The 14,872-nt window shown below is 35.4% G+C and overlaps 1 protein-coding gene across 10 annotated transcripts in view; it reads right to left on the bottom strand.

Moving 5' to 3' along the window:
- The window catches only part of ADCYAP1R1 (ADCYAP receptor type I), a 146,365-nt gene that overhangs the window by 16,722 nt on the left and 114,771 nt on the right, over nucleotides 1-14,872 (bottom strand). For all 10 annotated transcript variants that reach the window (XM_040549741.1, XM_040549740.1, XM_040549739.1 and 7 more), the window contains 2 exons: nucleotides 12,156-12,225; nucleotides 10,762-10,853 (listed from right to left, as the gene is read on the bottom strand). In XM_040549741.1, the coding sequence (XP_040405675.1) occupies nucleotides 10,762-10,853; nucleotides 12,156-12,225 (162 nt within the window). The remainder of the gene's footprint in view (nucleotides 1-10,761; nucleotides 10,854-12,155; nucleotides 12,226-14,872) is intronic.

The following is a 14,872-nucleotide window of genomic DNA, read 5'->3' on the forward strand; positions in this document are numbered from 1 at the left end:
ACTTTATACTCCTGAAACCACCAAACTAAAAAACTTTCTTCTGATATCTCTAAGGGGTCTGAGGTATTCTAGGTTCATCTTCTGACACATGGGAATAAATTGAAAACAAGTTTGGATAAGTGAGGCAAAGTGTTACATCACCTTTTCAGTCTTTGTTCAAACACTTTGGACCAACTGACTTCATTGGGCGGTAGATTTTTATTTTTATTTATTTATTTATGGTCTCTTATTCTTTGAGGGCTCTTCCATCAGTTTAACATGTAGGAGGTTATTTTATTTTATTTTTTTGTGTGTGTGTTCTGAGTAGGAGCATATCGCACAGTTCAGTAGATTATTTTTTTTTTGAAGATTTTCACTTTTTGTGTCTATGAATCTATGAAAGGTAATGAACTTCAGACTTGTTTATGCAGGAATTCTCACAAGAGTGTCCTATGTATTTAAAAGATTCAACACACAAAGAACTTGTGGAAAAAAATTTCTCCATGAGTGTACATTTTATTTCCACCAAAGATAGATCTAATCACTGAAACTGAAAGCTAGCATGGTAAGTAAAATAAATAAATAAATAAATAAATAAATAAATAAATAAATAAAACTGACATGGAAATTGTATGTCTTTGAGGAAACCTCTACTTCTTCTACAGAGGATGAGACCAGATTACTGTTTGCAGACTATAGATGCAGTTGAAAATAGATGTTTAACAAAAATTAATTAAAACTGAAACTTCTTGGCCAATATTTTTTTTCCGGAACTGAAGCTTGAAGATGAAACAGAGTGGATAAAGAGAGACAAAAGTCAACTCTACCTTGTTCATTCTTGACTTTGCTAACATAGACAGGGTGGTCATGCAAGGATAGAGAAAGCAATTATTTATACTCAAAGGTCAAAAAGTAAAGAGGTAAAGTTTAAAGTTTAGCTGTGTTCTAGAGAAGAAAACAGGTAGTAAAGGGTAGAATACTTCCATCAAAAAATAGACTTCAAATGAAATCTAACTTCAAAATTATACGTCCTCATCCTTCTTCTGTATTAACTCTGAGATTCTACTTCCACATGATAGCTTATTCTCACTGACTCTAGAATATAGTTTAATGTCATGCACAATGGAATAATTCTGATGGAGGTGCATTAACATAACTTCAGGGTAGGAGACGATAGTGTGTTTAGTGAGAAAAATGTACCACATCAAACAAGATTCTTAAATGGTTTTGAATTTAGGTTTACTGCTTGAAACAATGACTATGTATGCCCAAATCCAGCCATTAAACATCTGAGAATATGATTAGTTTATGCCTCATAATCTTTAAAACACATAAACAAGTAAAACCTGCAGTGTGTTTATTGTCACAGTCAGGCAGAAAAAGTGGACTTTCAAGCATTATAGACAGGTCTTAGTCTGGTCAGCCAGCAAAGCTCAGCATTGGTGTAGCTACATTGGGTTTACATAATTTGGAGCTCTGAAGCTTCAGTTATGTTGCTGTGCTTCACCTGCCTTACATATTTCAGAATATCGCTGTGAGGAAGGATCCAAGTTCCAACCCATCTCCTTAACCCTCCTTAGTGAAAAAAGAGAATGATGACTTTGTTGAAAAGGCTTGGGCTTTCAGGCATTTAATCATCTGAACAACGCCAGTGATTTCAATTGGAGTAAGACAAATTACAGTTCAGGAGCTCTCTCTGTAATGACACTGATGCACAGGAGCTGGAGTTCTGAAACTATGATGTAAGCCATGTGTACAACCTTAGACTGGCCAAATCGTGAGGTAGAATACATTTGCTTAAACCATCTTCATTAAGACTGAATTCAATATTAAGCCATTGTAACTTGGTGGCCTTTAAGTGTGTGTTCATATTATCCAAGGCAAGAAAAAATTGTTCTGGGGAATTAGCCAGTTACCACCACATGGCTACTGTTATGCACAATATTAGTTAAAAAAGCCTCAGAAGCAGTTCACCCCTCCAGATTAAAAAAATAAAAATAGAAAATCTTATGCTTTCAACACCTTCTTTCTTGTCCCTTCCATACCTCAGGCTCTAAGGACTATCTACTTGCTTGGAGAATCTCCTTCTCTAAGGAAGGAGATGTCTAATTCTTCAGACATAAAACCAAAACCACTGACTGTGAAGCATGTTAGTTGCTGAAGTGAGACACAAGAAATCAATGGTAAGGAGAAGCAGAGACACTGAGGGAAAATTAAACTCCTTTTGTTCTTATATGATAGTGGCAAAAATGTGAATGGCAGCAAAAAGTGAATGGAAGACCATGGATGCTGGTGTTCATCAAACTTTGACATAAATTGAAAGCACGTTCAAGATCAGAGATGTCAGAATTATTCCCCATTCTCTGCAGTCTTTTAACAACTGCTGCATGACCAGTTGCTTCAACTTCGTTTTTACTTTTACACTAAGTAAATTCCAAGAAACAAAGGTGCAAACTGACTTGGGACAAATAAAATTCCAAGTTTTTCCTTTTCAGTATAACAAGGCCTTAAAACAACTAACATAGTTATTAGCAGTGCAGGAGAGAGAGTGAAAAACAGCTAGAATGATCTGATGTGGATGCTCCCTTTTCAGCTTCCAATTTGAGATTTCTGAAAAATGATCTGAATCTCCAAAATTATCAAGATTATCTTCCCTACTGAACAAACTAAAGGATATAACACTGCTCTGAAATTTATGGGTAATTCATGAAGACACATTGCCTTTGGCACTGGACATTCTTTTCTCCCGCTGATCTCAGTGACCACTAACATTTATCAATGTAGATCAAAAATAGGTAGATCAAAAGTAGGTTATTCACTGCAGTGAGGTGCAGTGACTTTAGAAACACATTTGAGGTCTGTACCCCATTTTCTTTAGGAAGCCTACCTTATTTTTGCTAATTAGTGAACTTGAATGTGTGGCAAAAGTGATATTACAGAGGGTTTAGTTAGTATAATTGGTTTCCTATTAAAGGAAGAAGTTTTATATTGTGCACATTGCTAAAGTATTTGTGGTCTTTTAAAAAGCAGTGCTGGAACTACTTTACATACTTAGAGCATTTCAAACAGCACTTGTGTGGGTAAAGACCTATATTTACCTATGTACACACTCATGGACCCTACACACATAAATAATACTGACTTGAGCCTTCAGTCGTTATGAGTGCTTTTTTCTAGTTTCATACCAACTATGACAGTCACGCCACAAGATTTTAGGTACAGGGTTTGAAAGACATTCAGGTCTCAAAAAAAAAAAAAAAAAAAAAAAAAAAACCAACTGTTCAAATGTTTGCTACTAACATTTTTTTCAACAGGAAAATAGGAATTCAGAAGACATTTTTTTATTTATTTATTTTTTTATCCTAAATAATCATGGCAAAAGGGCTTAGTGGTAATACAGCCTTTGATGGAACTGTTGAGAGAACATCAGGCTTTATACTACCGTTTCTTCTTAAAAATACAGAAGAAACATTCCTATCAAGAGAACCACGCTCTTGAATTTAACACAATATTGTCCTCACTCTCACTGATTGGAACATCTCCTTAATCTTTCTAAAGAAGAACCATCCATTAGTGGCCTCTCTTTTAATGCAAACACACTCTTTTCCAATTCATGTCTTGCTCTTGTAACAGGTAAGGTAAAAAAGTCTGTTGTTTGCACATTTAGGACAGTCTGTGGACAGAGAACTTCATTCTCTGAGACAGCCAAAGAGCGTGATGGAGTCGTGGGAATTCTGAGTCATTGTTAGAGAACTGTTAAACAAGAAACTTAAACAGATTTCAAAATAGTTAGCTAATTCATGAACCACAGAAGTCAGAGGTGTATCGTTTCCTCTGTCTGTATAACCATTGAAACAATAAACTTACCCTTGAAAATACCTTACAGCAATGTGCACAAATAGTGTTTAAAGAGAGTCTTCCTATTTTTCATTACTATTTCAAAATAAAAATGATCATCAGCTTCCAGTATACAGGTATCACCTGTGCAGGCCAAGACACAATGGACTTCCACTCTAACCACCTTCTAAGAACTTGAAATTGCAGAAGCAGAGCACTTTTAAACATTGTATTAATCACAGAGGTTCTTGCAACCACAATAAACAAGTTTTGTGATCAATGATTTCAAAATCAGAGCTTGTCAAACCTCCTGAAAATGTTTGAATATCATTGGAAGTGGATGGAATTCCTTTCTGAAGTAGTAATTTGCTCTTATAGTAGTAGTAATTTCCTCAGGCAAGTGATCCATGGAATAACAAAACCTCTATCAAGGTGGACATACTTAGGCCTGATCCCATCATCACTGTAAGAATGGAAAAGATGCACACTGCATGAAAGGACAGCCTTGTGGTTGGGAAGCCAGATTTGAAAACAGAAGACCAAGATCCTCTGCTGCCACAGGCATCTGGGGGGATTTTAAGTAGCCCCCTTTTTGCATCAGACTCTTAGCTGTTCAACAGAAATAACACCTCACAGAAGCATTATAAACACACTATATATGCTTTGCTGATTGGCTTTATACTTCTTGAGACCAGAGCAAATCTGTAGATAAATAATCAAAGCAGAATAGGATTTTCAATTATTTTATCTGACAATAAATAAATCCCTGTGCAATTATATTCTTGTTAATTATGGTACATAGCCTATATGATCTTATATTCCTAAGGAGTATATTCATTTTTTTTTTCACATCCCTACCTGAAAAGATTTTGCATAAATTAACACTCCTATCCCGCCCCCCCCCAAACAACTAATAAGTGAAACCAAAGGCAACCCCCCAAAACAAAACAAAAGAAAACAAAACAAAACAAAAAAACAACACCGCAAATAATTGTTTTTCTTGGGAAATGTCAATGAAAAGTATAGTAGTTGTGAATGCAAACATTTTCTCTAAAATATTAAATAAGTTAATAGAGAATTAGTCTTAAGAATCACAGTCGTAAACATCTGCTTTCCTAATATTTCTTAGGAATGAGAACTAGGTTCTTGGTGATCATGCACTGACACCAAATTATCCTTGTCTATGCTTTCCATTTTATTTTCTTATGATAGAAATGTGTTAGCAGAGGGACATGAGTCCCCTTCATTGTTGGGTTAGTGGGCATTCCAGCACTCAACTGACATTAGGAAATTAAAGTGCCATGCTAAAAAATACGCTGTTCATCTACCGTCTGTCATTTTCCTGTCAGAAATGAGAATTCTTGCAATGAAGACCCTGTCAATAATTATTAAAGCCAGCAGTCTGAGCACTTGCAGCAAGACAAAGCAGTAGCAGAATGAATCACTGAGTGTCCAGTGACTTTGTAGGTGAACTGCAGAGGAGTGTTGTTTACCAAAACATTTGTGTCACGACATTGCTTCTCCTGCCCTAACCCTCTAGGTTGCACCGTATGTAAAATCATACCCACCTATGATATATGCCATGTTTCTCCTTTCTTTCCAGCAAGATGCTGATTGGAGGAATGACATAGACCTGAATTAGCTAGGTATTTGTGGGGTTTATTTTCTTTTTCATTGAGTTTTCAACATGTGATACAAAATTTATGATGAAGAATCTGTTAAGGCAAAAGCAGAAACAAGCTTCCCCCTCCCAGGTTATACTATTCATGACTGAAAAAATAAAAAAAAGAAAAGAAAAAAAAAAGAAGCTTTTTTTTCAGTCAAATGTGCTTTGATCCTTAAAAATGAATAAATAAGCAGACTTGATGGAAATGTTTGGGCCTTTTTAATCTTAAAGGTTATTCCAGCATGCATCTTCACCATGCATACCTACTTAATTACTGTATTGTTTTATGGTAGTGATATCATTAGATGATCTGTTTATAATGAAGCTCTCAACACTGCTCCTGAAAATAGTAGCCTGGATTTAAGTTTGTGTAAGCATTGCTAGAGGAGTATGTTTTTTATAATGGGTGAATGTACTCTCTCTACAACAACTTGACTCGAGCTCAGATGCCTGAAAGTAGAGTCTGACATACCAAATTACACACTATTGGCTGGATTTCTCCCAAGACAAATAATGAAGCTTTGCCAGAATAACTTATTAACTGTTTCTTAAAACTCCAGTTAAGGGACTGATGTATGAAAATCCATCCATACAGCATGGGCCTGATGTGACACACTGTGTTGAGCCAGCTTCAGTAGGGTTGTGAATAGGTGTTTCTAGTCCTTAGGTATGTTTCCAGTGCATGTTAATATTGGATTTATGAAAGTGGATTTATGGATGTGCTGCTACTTCACTTTCAGCATGTAATGTAATAGTGTCCCTAAATAATTTACTACCTCTTTAAAAAACTTGAAAACTACACAAGTGGATATTGGTAAGAATCAGGTTGTGTCTTCTATTTGGAAGCACAATAAGCAAAATCTACCTGGATTGAATACACAGGTACAAACACATTTATACTATAGGATTAAGTTTGTCGTGATCATAACCATAATAAACTAAACTTCTTTATGGAATTCATTTACCAGCTGGGGCCAGAGACCTATTTGGACTATGCAGATAGCTGTCTTAATTGGACCAGGAATACAGTCTGTGTCACTTTTTGATTTTCTAGCACCCAAGGATCTCAGAACTTCTCACTCAGAAAAAAAAAAAAAAAAAAAATCTATTGCAAGTGCATTACTGGGCTTGTTTTGTTTTGATACTTAATTTGCTGGAATTCAGGACTGACATTAACTGAATTAACTGAGATTAACTGAAACCAGAACATGGTCCAAGCAATGAAGATATGTCCTTTTTGATGACTGGCTACTCCCTCCTAACACTTAAAAGTAAAAATAAATAAATAAATAAAATAAAAAACATTATTCTGACTACTGAGAGAAAGTATGAAAGCTGCTTAAAATTCTTAGGGAAAAATAAATAAAAAGAAATCCTAAAATCAAAATCAAAATTAAAAAGTGTAGCTTTTATTTTCTTTTTTTAAGTCCTACCTCAGCTGCTTAGATATTTTTGATGAGTCTAACCCCCAGTCATTTCAAACATAAGAAGGAGTTTCTATCTAAAAAAAATACCAGTGAAGTAAGCACAGAGTTATTTTCTCACAAGCTGACACATTTTCAGCAATTTGGTCTGAAATGAAGTAAGCAGCATGCAAACAGCTTTAAGGGGAACTAAATGCGTGATGAAAGCTCAGTTAGCCATGAGACTGGTAATGAATGATTGAACATATAAGTTGATAAAACGGAAGTTTATGATAACTAAAACATTTGACTACTGTAGAAAATCATTAGGAATTAGCTACATGTTTCCAAGTTTTTGTCAGCCTAAAGAAAAAGGCTAATACATGTATTAATCATAGGGAAGGTTTTTAGAGGCACACTAAATTTTTATGGGAGTGAAGCTCTCATTATTTTGCTGCAGATTATACAAATTATTATTTTTTAAAAGGCAAGTCTTGCAATCCCTAGCGGCTACACTATGTTAATTAAGCATTAGCTCCCCAGTGGTGCAATCTTCTGTTGTGTTCCTGTCATATCTTGAAGCTAACTTCAGTAGTGGGAATTTTTAATAATGAATGCAATGTGGTAATAATATATAATTAATCATTGAATTTAAGCACATCCCTAAGGCTTGTAAATTTAAATACAGGCTTAAGTGATTTGCAGAATCATGACCTCTGTGTCTATAAAATAGAACTGGATGCAGATTTTCCTAACAGAAAATAATCATTAAAAGCTCTTAAACCTGAACATATACCATATATGTAAGAAGAAAATAAATCCTCTCTGATGTCAAAAAACGAATTATTATTATTAATATATTTTTTTAAAACCACAGTTCCTGAGTCACAGATGTAGAGTAGACAAAACAATGGCTTCTAATCTTTGTCACATTAGATCATAATCTGATGGCAGATTATTTACAGGCAATTTCTCAGGAGTCAGAGGTCAAATTTCAACATAATTTTTGAATCTTAAGCATCAGAAGACTCTGATGTAAAAAAAAAACATTTCCTTATATGCCTCATTTTAGTCTAACAGGTACATAATCACTACAAACACTACAAAACTTTGATTTAAATTTCTTGTTATCACCATGATGTGGCAGTATTTACCCCCACATTGAAGGAAAAGCAAGGGATTGTGTCAGCATTTTTCATCTGCACCGGTGCAAGGTCAGATGGTGTAAAATAAACAATTGCAGAAGGTTTAAATGATCCTTTACAACTTTGCACTGAGGTGGATCAAGTGAAGTGCTCTCTGGAGCCTTGGTTGCCCATGCTCAGCTAATGGTGATGGAAGTCCTGGCTTAAAGGTTGTTCCCAAGAGTGGAAGGCTGATACCAGAGTAAATCTCAATCACTGCTTCAGTTACCATGTGATATTACCTTTAGAAACAGGCTGAGCACCCTCCCTTAACCGTAGCTTATATGTCCTATGTACTAATTATTTAATTATGTTGTGGAATAAAGATTTGGATGAACAGTTTGGCCTGGTGGGGAATTGAACTACTTTCTCTTTTTTTTTTTTTCTCTTCTTTTTTTTTCTCTTTTTTTCCATTACAAAGATTGTGATTCTGTTGAAGTCTACAGTGTTCAGCCAAATACTGCTGGGAAAAGGACTTTACTAAAAAGTTTTTTTTGTTTGCTATTTTCACCATGCAAATGAGATCAAAATGAGAATGGGGAAACATATTTCACTTCACAGGTTTGAATGCAACAAAGGGATTCTTAAAACAATCTATCAGCATGGAGAGAGAAGGCTCAAACAAATAGCTATTAGCATGCATTTTGTTTGGGGTTTATCAGTCTACTAGGAAAGTACTGGAAATATTTGATCTGTATTTTGCATATTTCAGAGATAATGAAATGAGCTTTAAGCATTCACTAGCATGAAGTAGCAATATAAGACATGAAAAATGCTTATATAGACCATAATCTATACGCTGCAGAGATTTCAATATGGTGACATTACCATACTATGATCTAGCCTTTTCCTTTGTTATAATGTCTCTCTTTTTACAAGATAAGTATGCAAAAATAATGTGTATGCCTGGTGTATATCTGCATAAACTTATTAGTTTCATTTCTGTGTGACATTTCTGTTGTTGAATCTGTTTGGATAAACAACACTCCGCTTCATAACACATACATAAAGGCAAGATCAATTTATACACACCCATTTATAAAGTTGCAAAGAAATATGAAAAATAATGGCAGCGAATGAAACAGAAAATATGATGTTTTCTCTTGGTTTTGGTTACTAACTATACACATAGGAAAAATATCAGTAAAACCCAGTCACCATATTGGTCAAAAATGACAAAGATGTTTTATAGTCTAGTCAAATCTTTGGAGTCTGTGGCATGCTTTGCTTCATATGTGCGAGATGTGGAGCAGATGTCAAACATGCACTTAGCAGGTCTTAATCAGAACTAGCCCTGCACATCTTGGGTACCAAGGACAATCTAAGGTTCAGTGGTTGACCTCCCAGAAGCACATACAAAGGAAAACTTCATGCGAACCGTAGGCAAACCATGCATGGGAGACAATTTATGCACTACGCTTTCTCCTGAGTTTCAATTCAGAGAAATATTGACCTGCAGAATGAATTTAAAACACTGTTTATGGTTGAGTTTATGCTCATTGTTTATGGCACAGTTTAGAACAAACATCAAGGGCAGTATTTTCAGTGTGTAAATATTATCATTTCACGTAAATACAAAGAAGAATGAAGATGAGACGGGAAGTAAAATAGGCAGCTGGGGGTCAGAGTTTTACCTGAAAACTGTTATTTAAATGGATTATATCATTATATTTTGGGTGAAACTGATCACTAGGGAGATAATTAAAAAAAAAAAAAAGTATTGCAAAATAAAGGTCTCCTACTTTACCCTGACATATTTTATTTTTAATTGTTTGAATAACTTGCATTTTTTCACTAGCAAACCAATCAAAGAAATAGTCTTATCTATGCTTAGGAGTGCTAGAAAATGCTGGAGCTCATAAAAACCTGCAAAACAAATGTATGTGGTGTTTGGGCTGCAAAGCCAAGGAAACACCAAAAGTGCTGCCACATTCACTAGTTATTCAAAATGATTATATAATATTTTATATGGCTGCATGCACTCAAAATAGAAATGGTGACTGTCTCAAATGACCAACCTCAATCTTCTAATGATCTCAGGAAAAAAAAAAAAGGCATGCAAGCTTTAATAAAAATAGGAATGATAAAGTTTTAAAACTTCTAACGGAGAAAAAAATGGATTTCTTATGCATTTTTAAGCAATTCTAGCTATGCTGTGAATTATTTTGCTTAGGTTGAATGAATTCAAAATTACCAGAAACATGATCATGAACATAAGCAACTTTAGGAGATCTTGCTAAAATAAAATTCAGTCTAAAGATCATGAAATCTTTTTACCAAATCTCATTGCTCAGTCAACTTTGGACCACGTCTCTGGAACGTATGAAGCACAGCAGACTGTCTCATGAGTATAATAATATTTATGCTTGGTCAGTATGTTAATTTACAGACAATTGATCTGCAAATAAGAATTAGTATTATTTTTTCTAATCTAGTATTTACATTTTTCTTTCTTTTATTTTTTCTTTTATTTGCTAAATGCTTTAAAGATGAAAACGAGTATTAAAATGTACTTTAGTGGCTTTTGAAATAATAATATAAAAAAAATCTAAATCAACCAAATCATTTTTAATAGATCTCTGACTCTTTTAAAGTCAAATTAACTCAGGTGAGGTGTCTTTTTTTTTTTTTTTTTTTTTTTCCTATGTGTATATTAGAAATCTAAATTGATTACTGCTTAATTTGTACTTACAAGTAAATGCTGGATTCATTGCCTCCAATGTCAGGTGACTGGAGTTTCTGCACAAGTATCACAATTATGCCAATAAAAAGCACAAAGTTTATCTGGGGGGAAAAGAGAGGAAATTATGATGACTGTGATATATTTTTTTCAAGTATAAGATGAGACTTTCACAGTGACTTGCTGGCTCCATTGTGTTATTCTTCCCAAAACTGCGCTCCAAGAGTTTTATAGGGTCATTAGCTAAGTTTACAAAAGGCATATTGCCCCTTTTTCCAGACAAAAATATCCCCCTGGCAGCAGTGAAGTTAAGGAAGAATGTAGTTTATCAGAAGAGTGAGGTAAGACAAGTATAAACACAAGGGTTTAAACATTTGTCATTGTCCATTGTTCATGTTTAATTCCCATTGTCTGAACTAGAGCATTTCTCAGCTTAGCAGCTCCCCCCATCATTTATTTCAGACAAAATTTAATGTCTGCCATTTCCTGAAAATCCCAAGTTCTATCACTTTACCTCCACTTGGCTGAACTGTTCCAAGATGAGATGAATCTAATGTCTTTTTTTTTTTTCCTTTTATGTTCTTCTTTATGACTTTTAGTTTTATCTCATCCTGAACATCTTTTTCAGAGAATCATGTCATTACAAGTAGAGTTTTAAAATTTTGGAGGAGAGCAAAAGCAATTTATTTTGATGTTTTGAATTCAGATTTAGTTGTGACCTACTCCATAGGCCAGAAGAAAACAGGAAATTTAAGGTTTTGCTTATTTGTTTGCTTGCTTGTTTTTCTCTTTGAAAGAGTTTTCAGCATCTTTTTTAAGAATAATTTTCTATTTGGATATGAAAACTACATGTAGACAGAGAAGCCTGATGTTATTAGATGAATTACCCTGAACATGTCTGAAAGTTACTGTACTTGAGAGAGCTGTCTAAACACTTAAAAGCAGAGGCACCACACCTGACGAAGACATCTATATCTAAGTATCTACCTGTGAGTTTGATGTCTAAATTCGCACAACAGTAAACAGAGACCTTGCCAATATTGTCACTGGAGTATGGAGAGCAACTTAGCATGTAGACATCTATGTGCAGTAAGCCAAATTGCTTTTTAGGTGCCACTAACCATATTGCAGAGAGGCTCAATTTGATTTACTATATTGAAGAGTTCAAAGCCATTTAAAAATTTCTGCTAACTCTGGGGCAGAACCTGGAGACCAAATGCCTCTCAGTTGTCCATATATAGGTATTGTGCACCATTTGGGTAAAACCCAAGGCCTTCATCATCTAAAGAGAGCTTAGATACCTTGTTGACAGTTGAACACTATGTAGTGAGGTCATTGGAAGAAATTTCCATCAGTTATTTGCCCTCAGAAGTGCTGAGGAAGTGCCTCCTTCAAGTGTTACTTACCATGATTGATCCAACCACAGGACCCTTGATCACCCACCACAAGGCAGTGTTGTCATTCATGTCCCAGCAGCTGCAGTTAGTAATGAAAGAATGGGGTGGGGAAAGAGAAGGAAAGAAAAAGATGAAGATACAACAAGGAAATTAACAAATTTACAATCATTTTTTAAGGAGGCAGAGAGTGGGATGTTGGTCTTGCAGCTAAATTACTTTATTGAGTTTCAAAAGTTCCTTAGTCTGTCCCTGTTAAAGCTTTCTTTTACAGACTTTACCCAACTTATCTGGAACCTATATATATACTGTAATTTCAATAGTACCTTTTACTAAATAGTTTAGACATTTTGGAAAACACTTCTATACATGTTCCTGTGTCCACAAACAGTACAATTGTAAAACTTTCCATTTTGGCCAACATCTCTGTAGAGGGGGTAAAAAGGCAAGAGTACAAAGTTAACAGGTAAGAAAGGTCCAGGGTTAGCAGATAGGAATTTTGGTTCCTGATCATGACATGAGGATTTTGACACATATCTTGTACACCACAATGTAGCAGGGAACGGCTGTATTCACACACAGGAATGACTTTTCAGTCATTGAGTTGTCAGTCCTACCAAGGAGCAATGATTCATCTGAGAAGTTTAAAGCTGTGGGCAACAGTTGCTGTCATGTCCTTTTATAAGTTGTCAGGAGTGAGTGATCACAAATCAAGTGGCATTTCTACCTCAGCATTTAAAATCTTCCTCCAGCTCACAGAAGGATTACGCTGAAGATTTTTCCATATAGGTTCATTTGGACATTCCTTTGTAGAGCAAATTAATTGCAGGACCCACATGGGTTTTAAATTTTAATATTTATTTTTAAAGCTACAAGAATGATAATAATGGAAAAAGAAATCTTATTTCCCCTGCCACAACACGACTACACTACGTTACTTTAAGTTATTACAAAATTTGATTGTCAGTTAAAAAACATATTTCATTTGTGTCTGCCTTCTTCCCCTCCTGCTTCCCTTCTAAAAAAACCATGAAAACACAGAAAAATGTCTTCTTTGTACCTGCAGTTCAGAGGAGGATGGTTTCCCTCCCACTGGGACAACAGCCAAAAGTCCCAGCAGTGGTTGTCATGGTACATTTGTCAGACGCCAAGTAACAATTTGGAAGAGCATACAGGGATAAAACACGGCTGATCTTATGAGAGCTTAATACAACTTCTATGTCATTTAAACAGTAGTCTGGTAGCACCTGGGGGAAAAGTGAAAACCTATAGTGTATACAAGCTATAGACATGTTTAAGAGTGAGGAGGCAGAACTAAAATTCTATCATCCAAGGGGTTGTGAGAGAAACCCCAAGCAGCTGACTGACATCTGGCTTAGAAATTTCAGTTGAACTTATAAATGCAATATTTTGCTAGATTTCCTGTAAAAGCATCTATAAGTATGCATGTGGTAGAGCAGGGGAGAAGAAAGAAAATTTAGAGATGAGATATCAAATTTACACAAAAGCACATATTTTTCCTTTGCCAAATACTGGAAAAATCTGGGCAAATTCTAGTATTAATTTAGCCATATAATTAGGCATTAATATATGCCAATTTGTCTAGGTAGAAGTGTGAAATTACAGAGGATGGAATCTACCTGTTCTTTGTTCAGTCATCTGTATTGAAGACATTTAAAGCCCAGCTAATTATCTCAGATTCTGGCTGAGACAAATAGGCTCTCAGAGGCTTTTTTTTTTCCCCTCCTTTTTTTTTTTTTTTCCTCCACTGATGGATTTTAAATGCGTACTCTGGGGTGATGCATCTTCCCTCAGAAATGCCTTTTCTTCTTAGACCTACTCTTCTTCTGCAGAATGTCTGTATGGTAAGCTAAGTTGTCAATGTCTATCCCTGAAATGTCAACAGTGAACCAGATCAAGCTTGTACAAGGCTTTTATTAAGTACTTTTTTGATTCAGTCTACGTGACATCTATAGGATAGATGTGATGGAAAAAAAAAAAAAAAAACACAAACCACCATTGTCTCCTCAGATGAGTATCATTAGAAAGAAAAAAAGCAGTGCACCACAGAACAGTCTGTAATATCAGCCAACAAGCTGTACCACGTAAACAGGCTTCCTAATTTCATTACAAATACATTGCTATAGTTGATATCAGGCACACAGGACTCTTTTTCAGGATGGATGATGGGAAGGGAGCCAGTGAGATGGGGGAGGGATGTGGTTTCCATTTGAAAAGGCCAAAATCTGATCTCTGTTACATCTCTGGTGTACATCTGGTATAACTCCATTTAATTCAGTAGCATGGCTCTGAATAAACAGACAGTTGCATTTATCTCCACAAACCTGTCACTTACAATGATGTGAATCAGGAACTGAAGTCAAGGGAGCTCTGCCAGTTTTATAAGGAGCAAGCAGGAGGAAACTCAGACTCAGAGTCTGTATTTTAGTCCATGCCTTTGTCAGTGTGGTTTCCCAGTTCAGTAATTCCTGCTATGTTTTCAAGCTCATGCTGGCTTCTCCTCCACCCCCAGAACAATGCTTGCTGATTTTTAAAAAGTAACCACTGAGACGCACAGCTAGAATCTGCCTAAATGTGTTGCATGCTAAATAGCTTCTGCAACTAAAAGAGAGGAAAAGGTGCTTTTTTTCTTTTCTCGTTCTTCTTTTCCTTCTTTGAAATATTTCCCTTACCCAAAAAACACAAGGACTGTTTGGACTCCTAAGAGA

This window comes from Cygnus olor, chromosome 2, assembly GCF_009769625.2.
Source record: "Cygnus olor isolate bCygOlo1 chromosome 2, bCygOlo1.pri.v2, whole genome shotgun sequence".
In the NCBI taxonomy this organism is placed as follows: Eukaryota; Metazoa; Chordata; class Aves; order Anseriformes; family Anatidae; genus Cygnus; species Cygnus olor.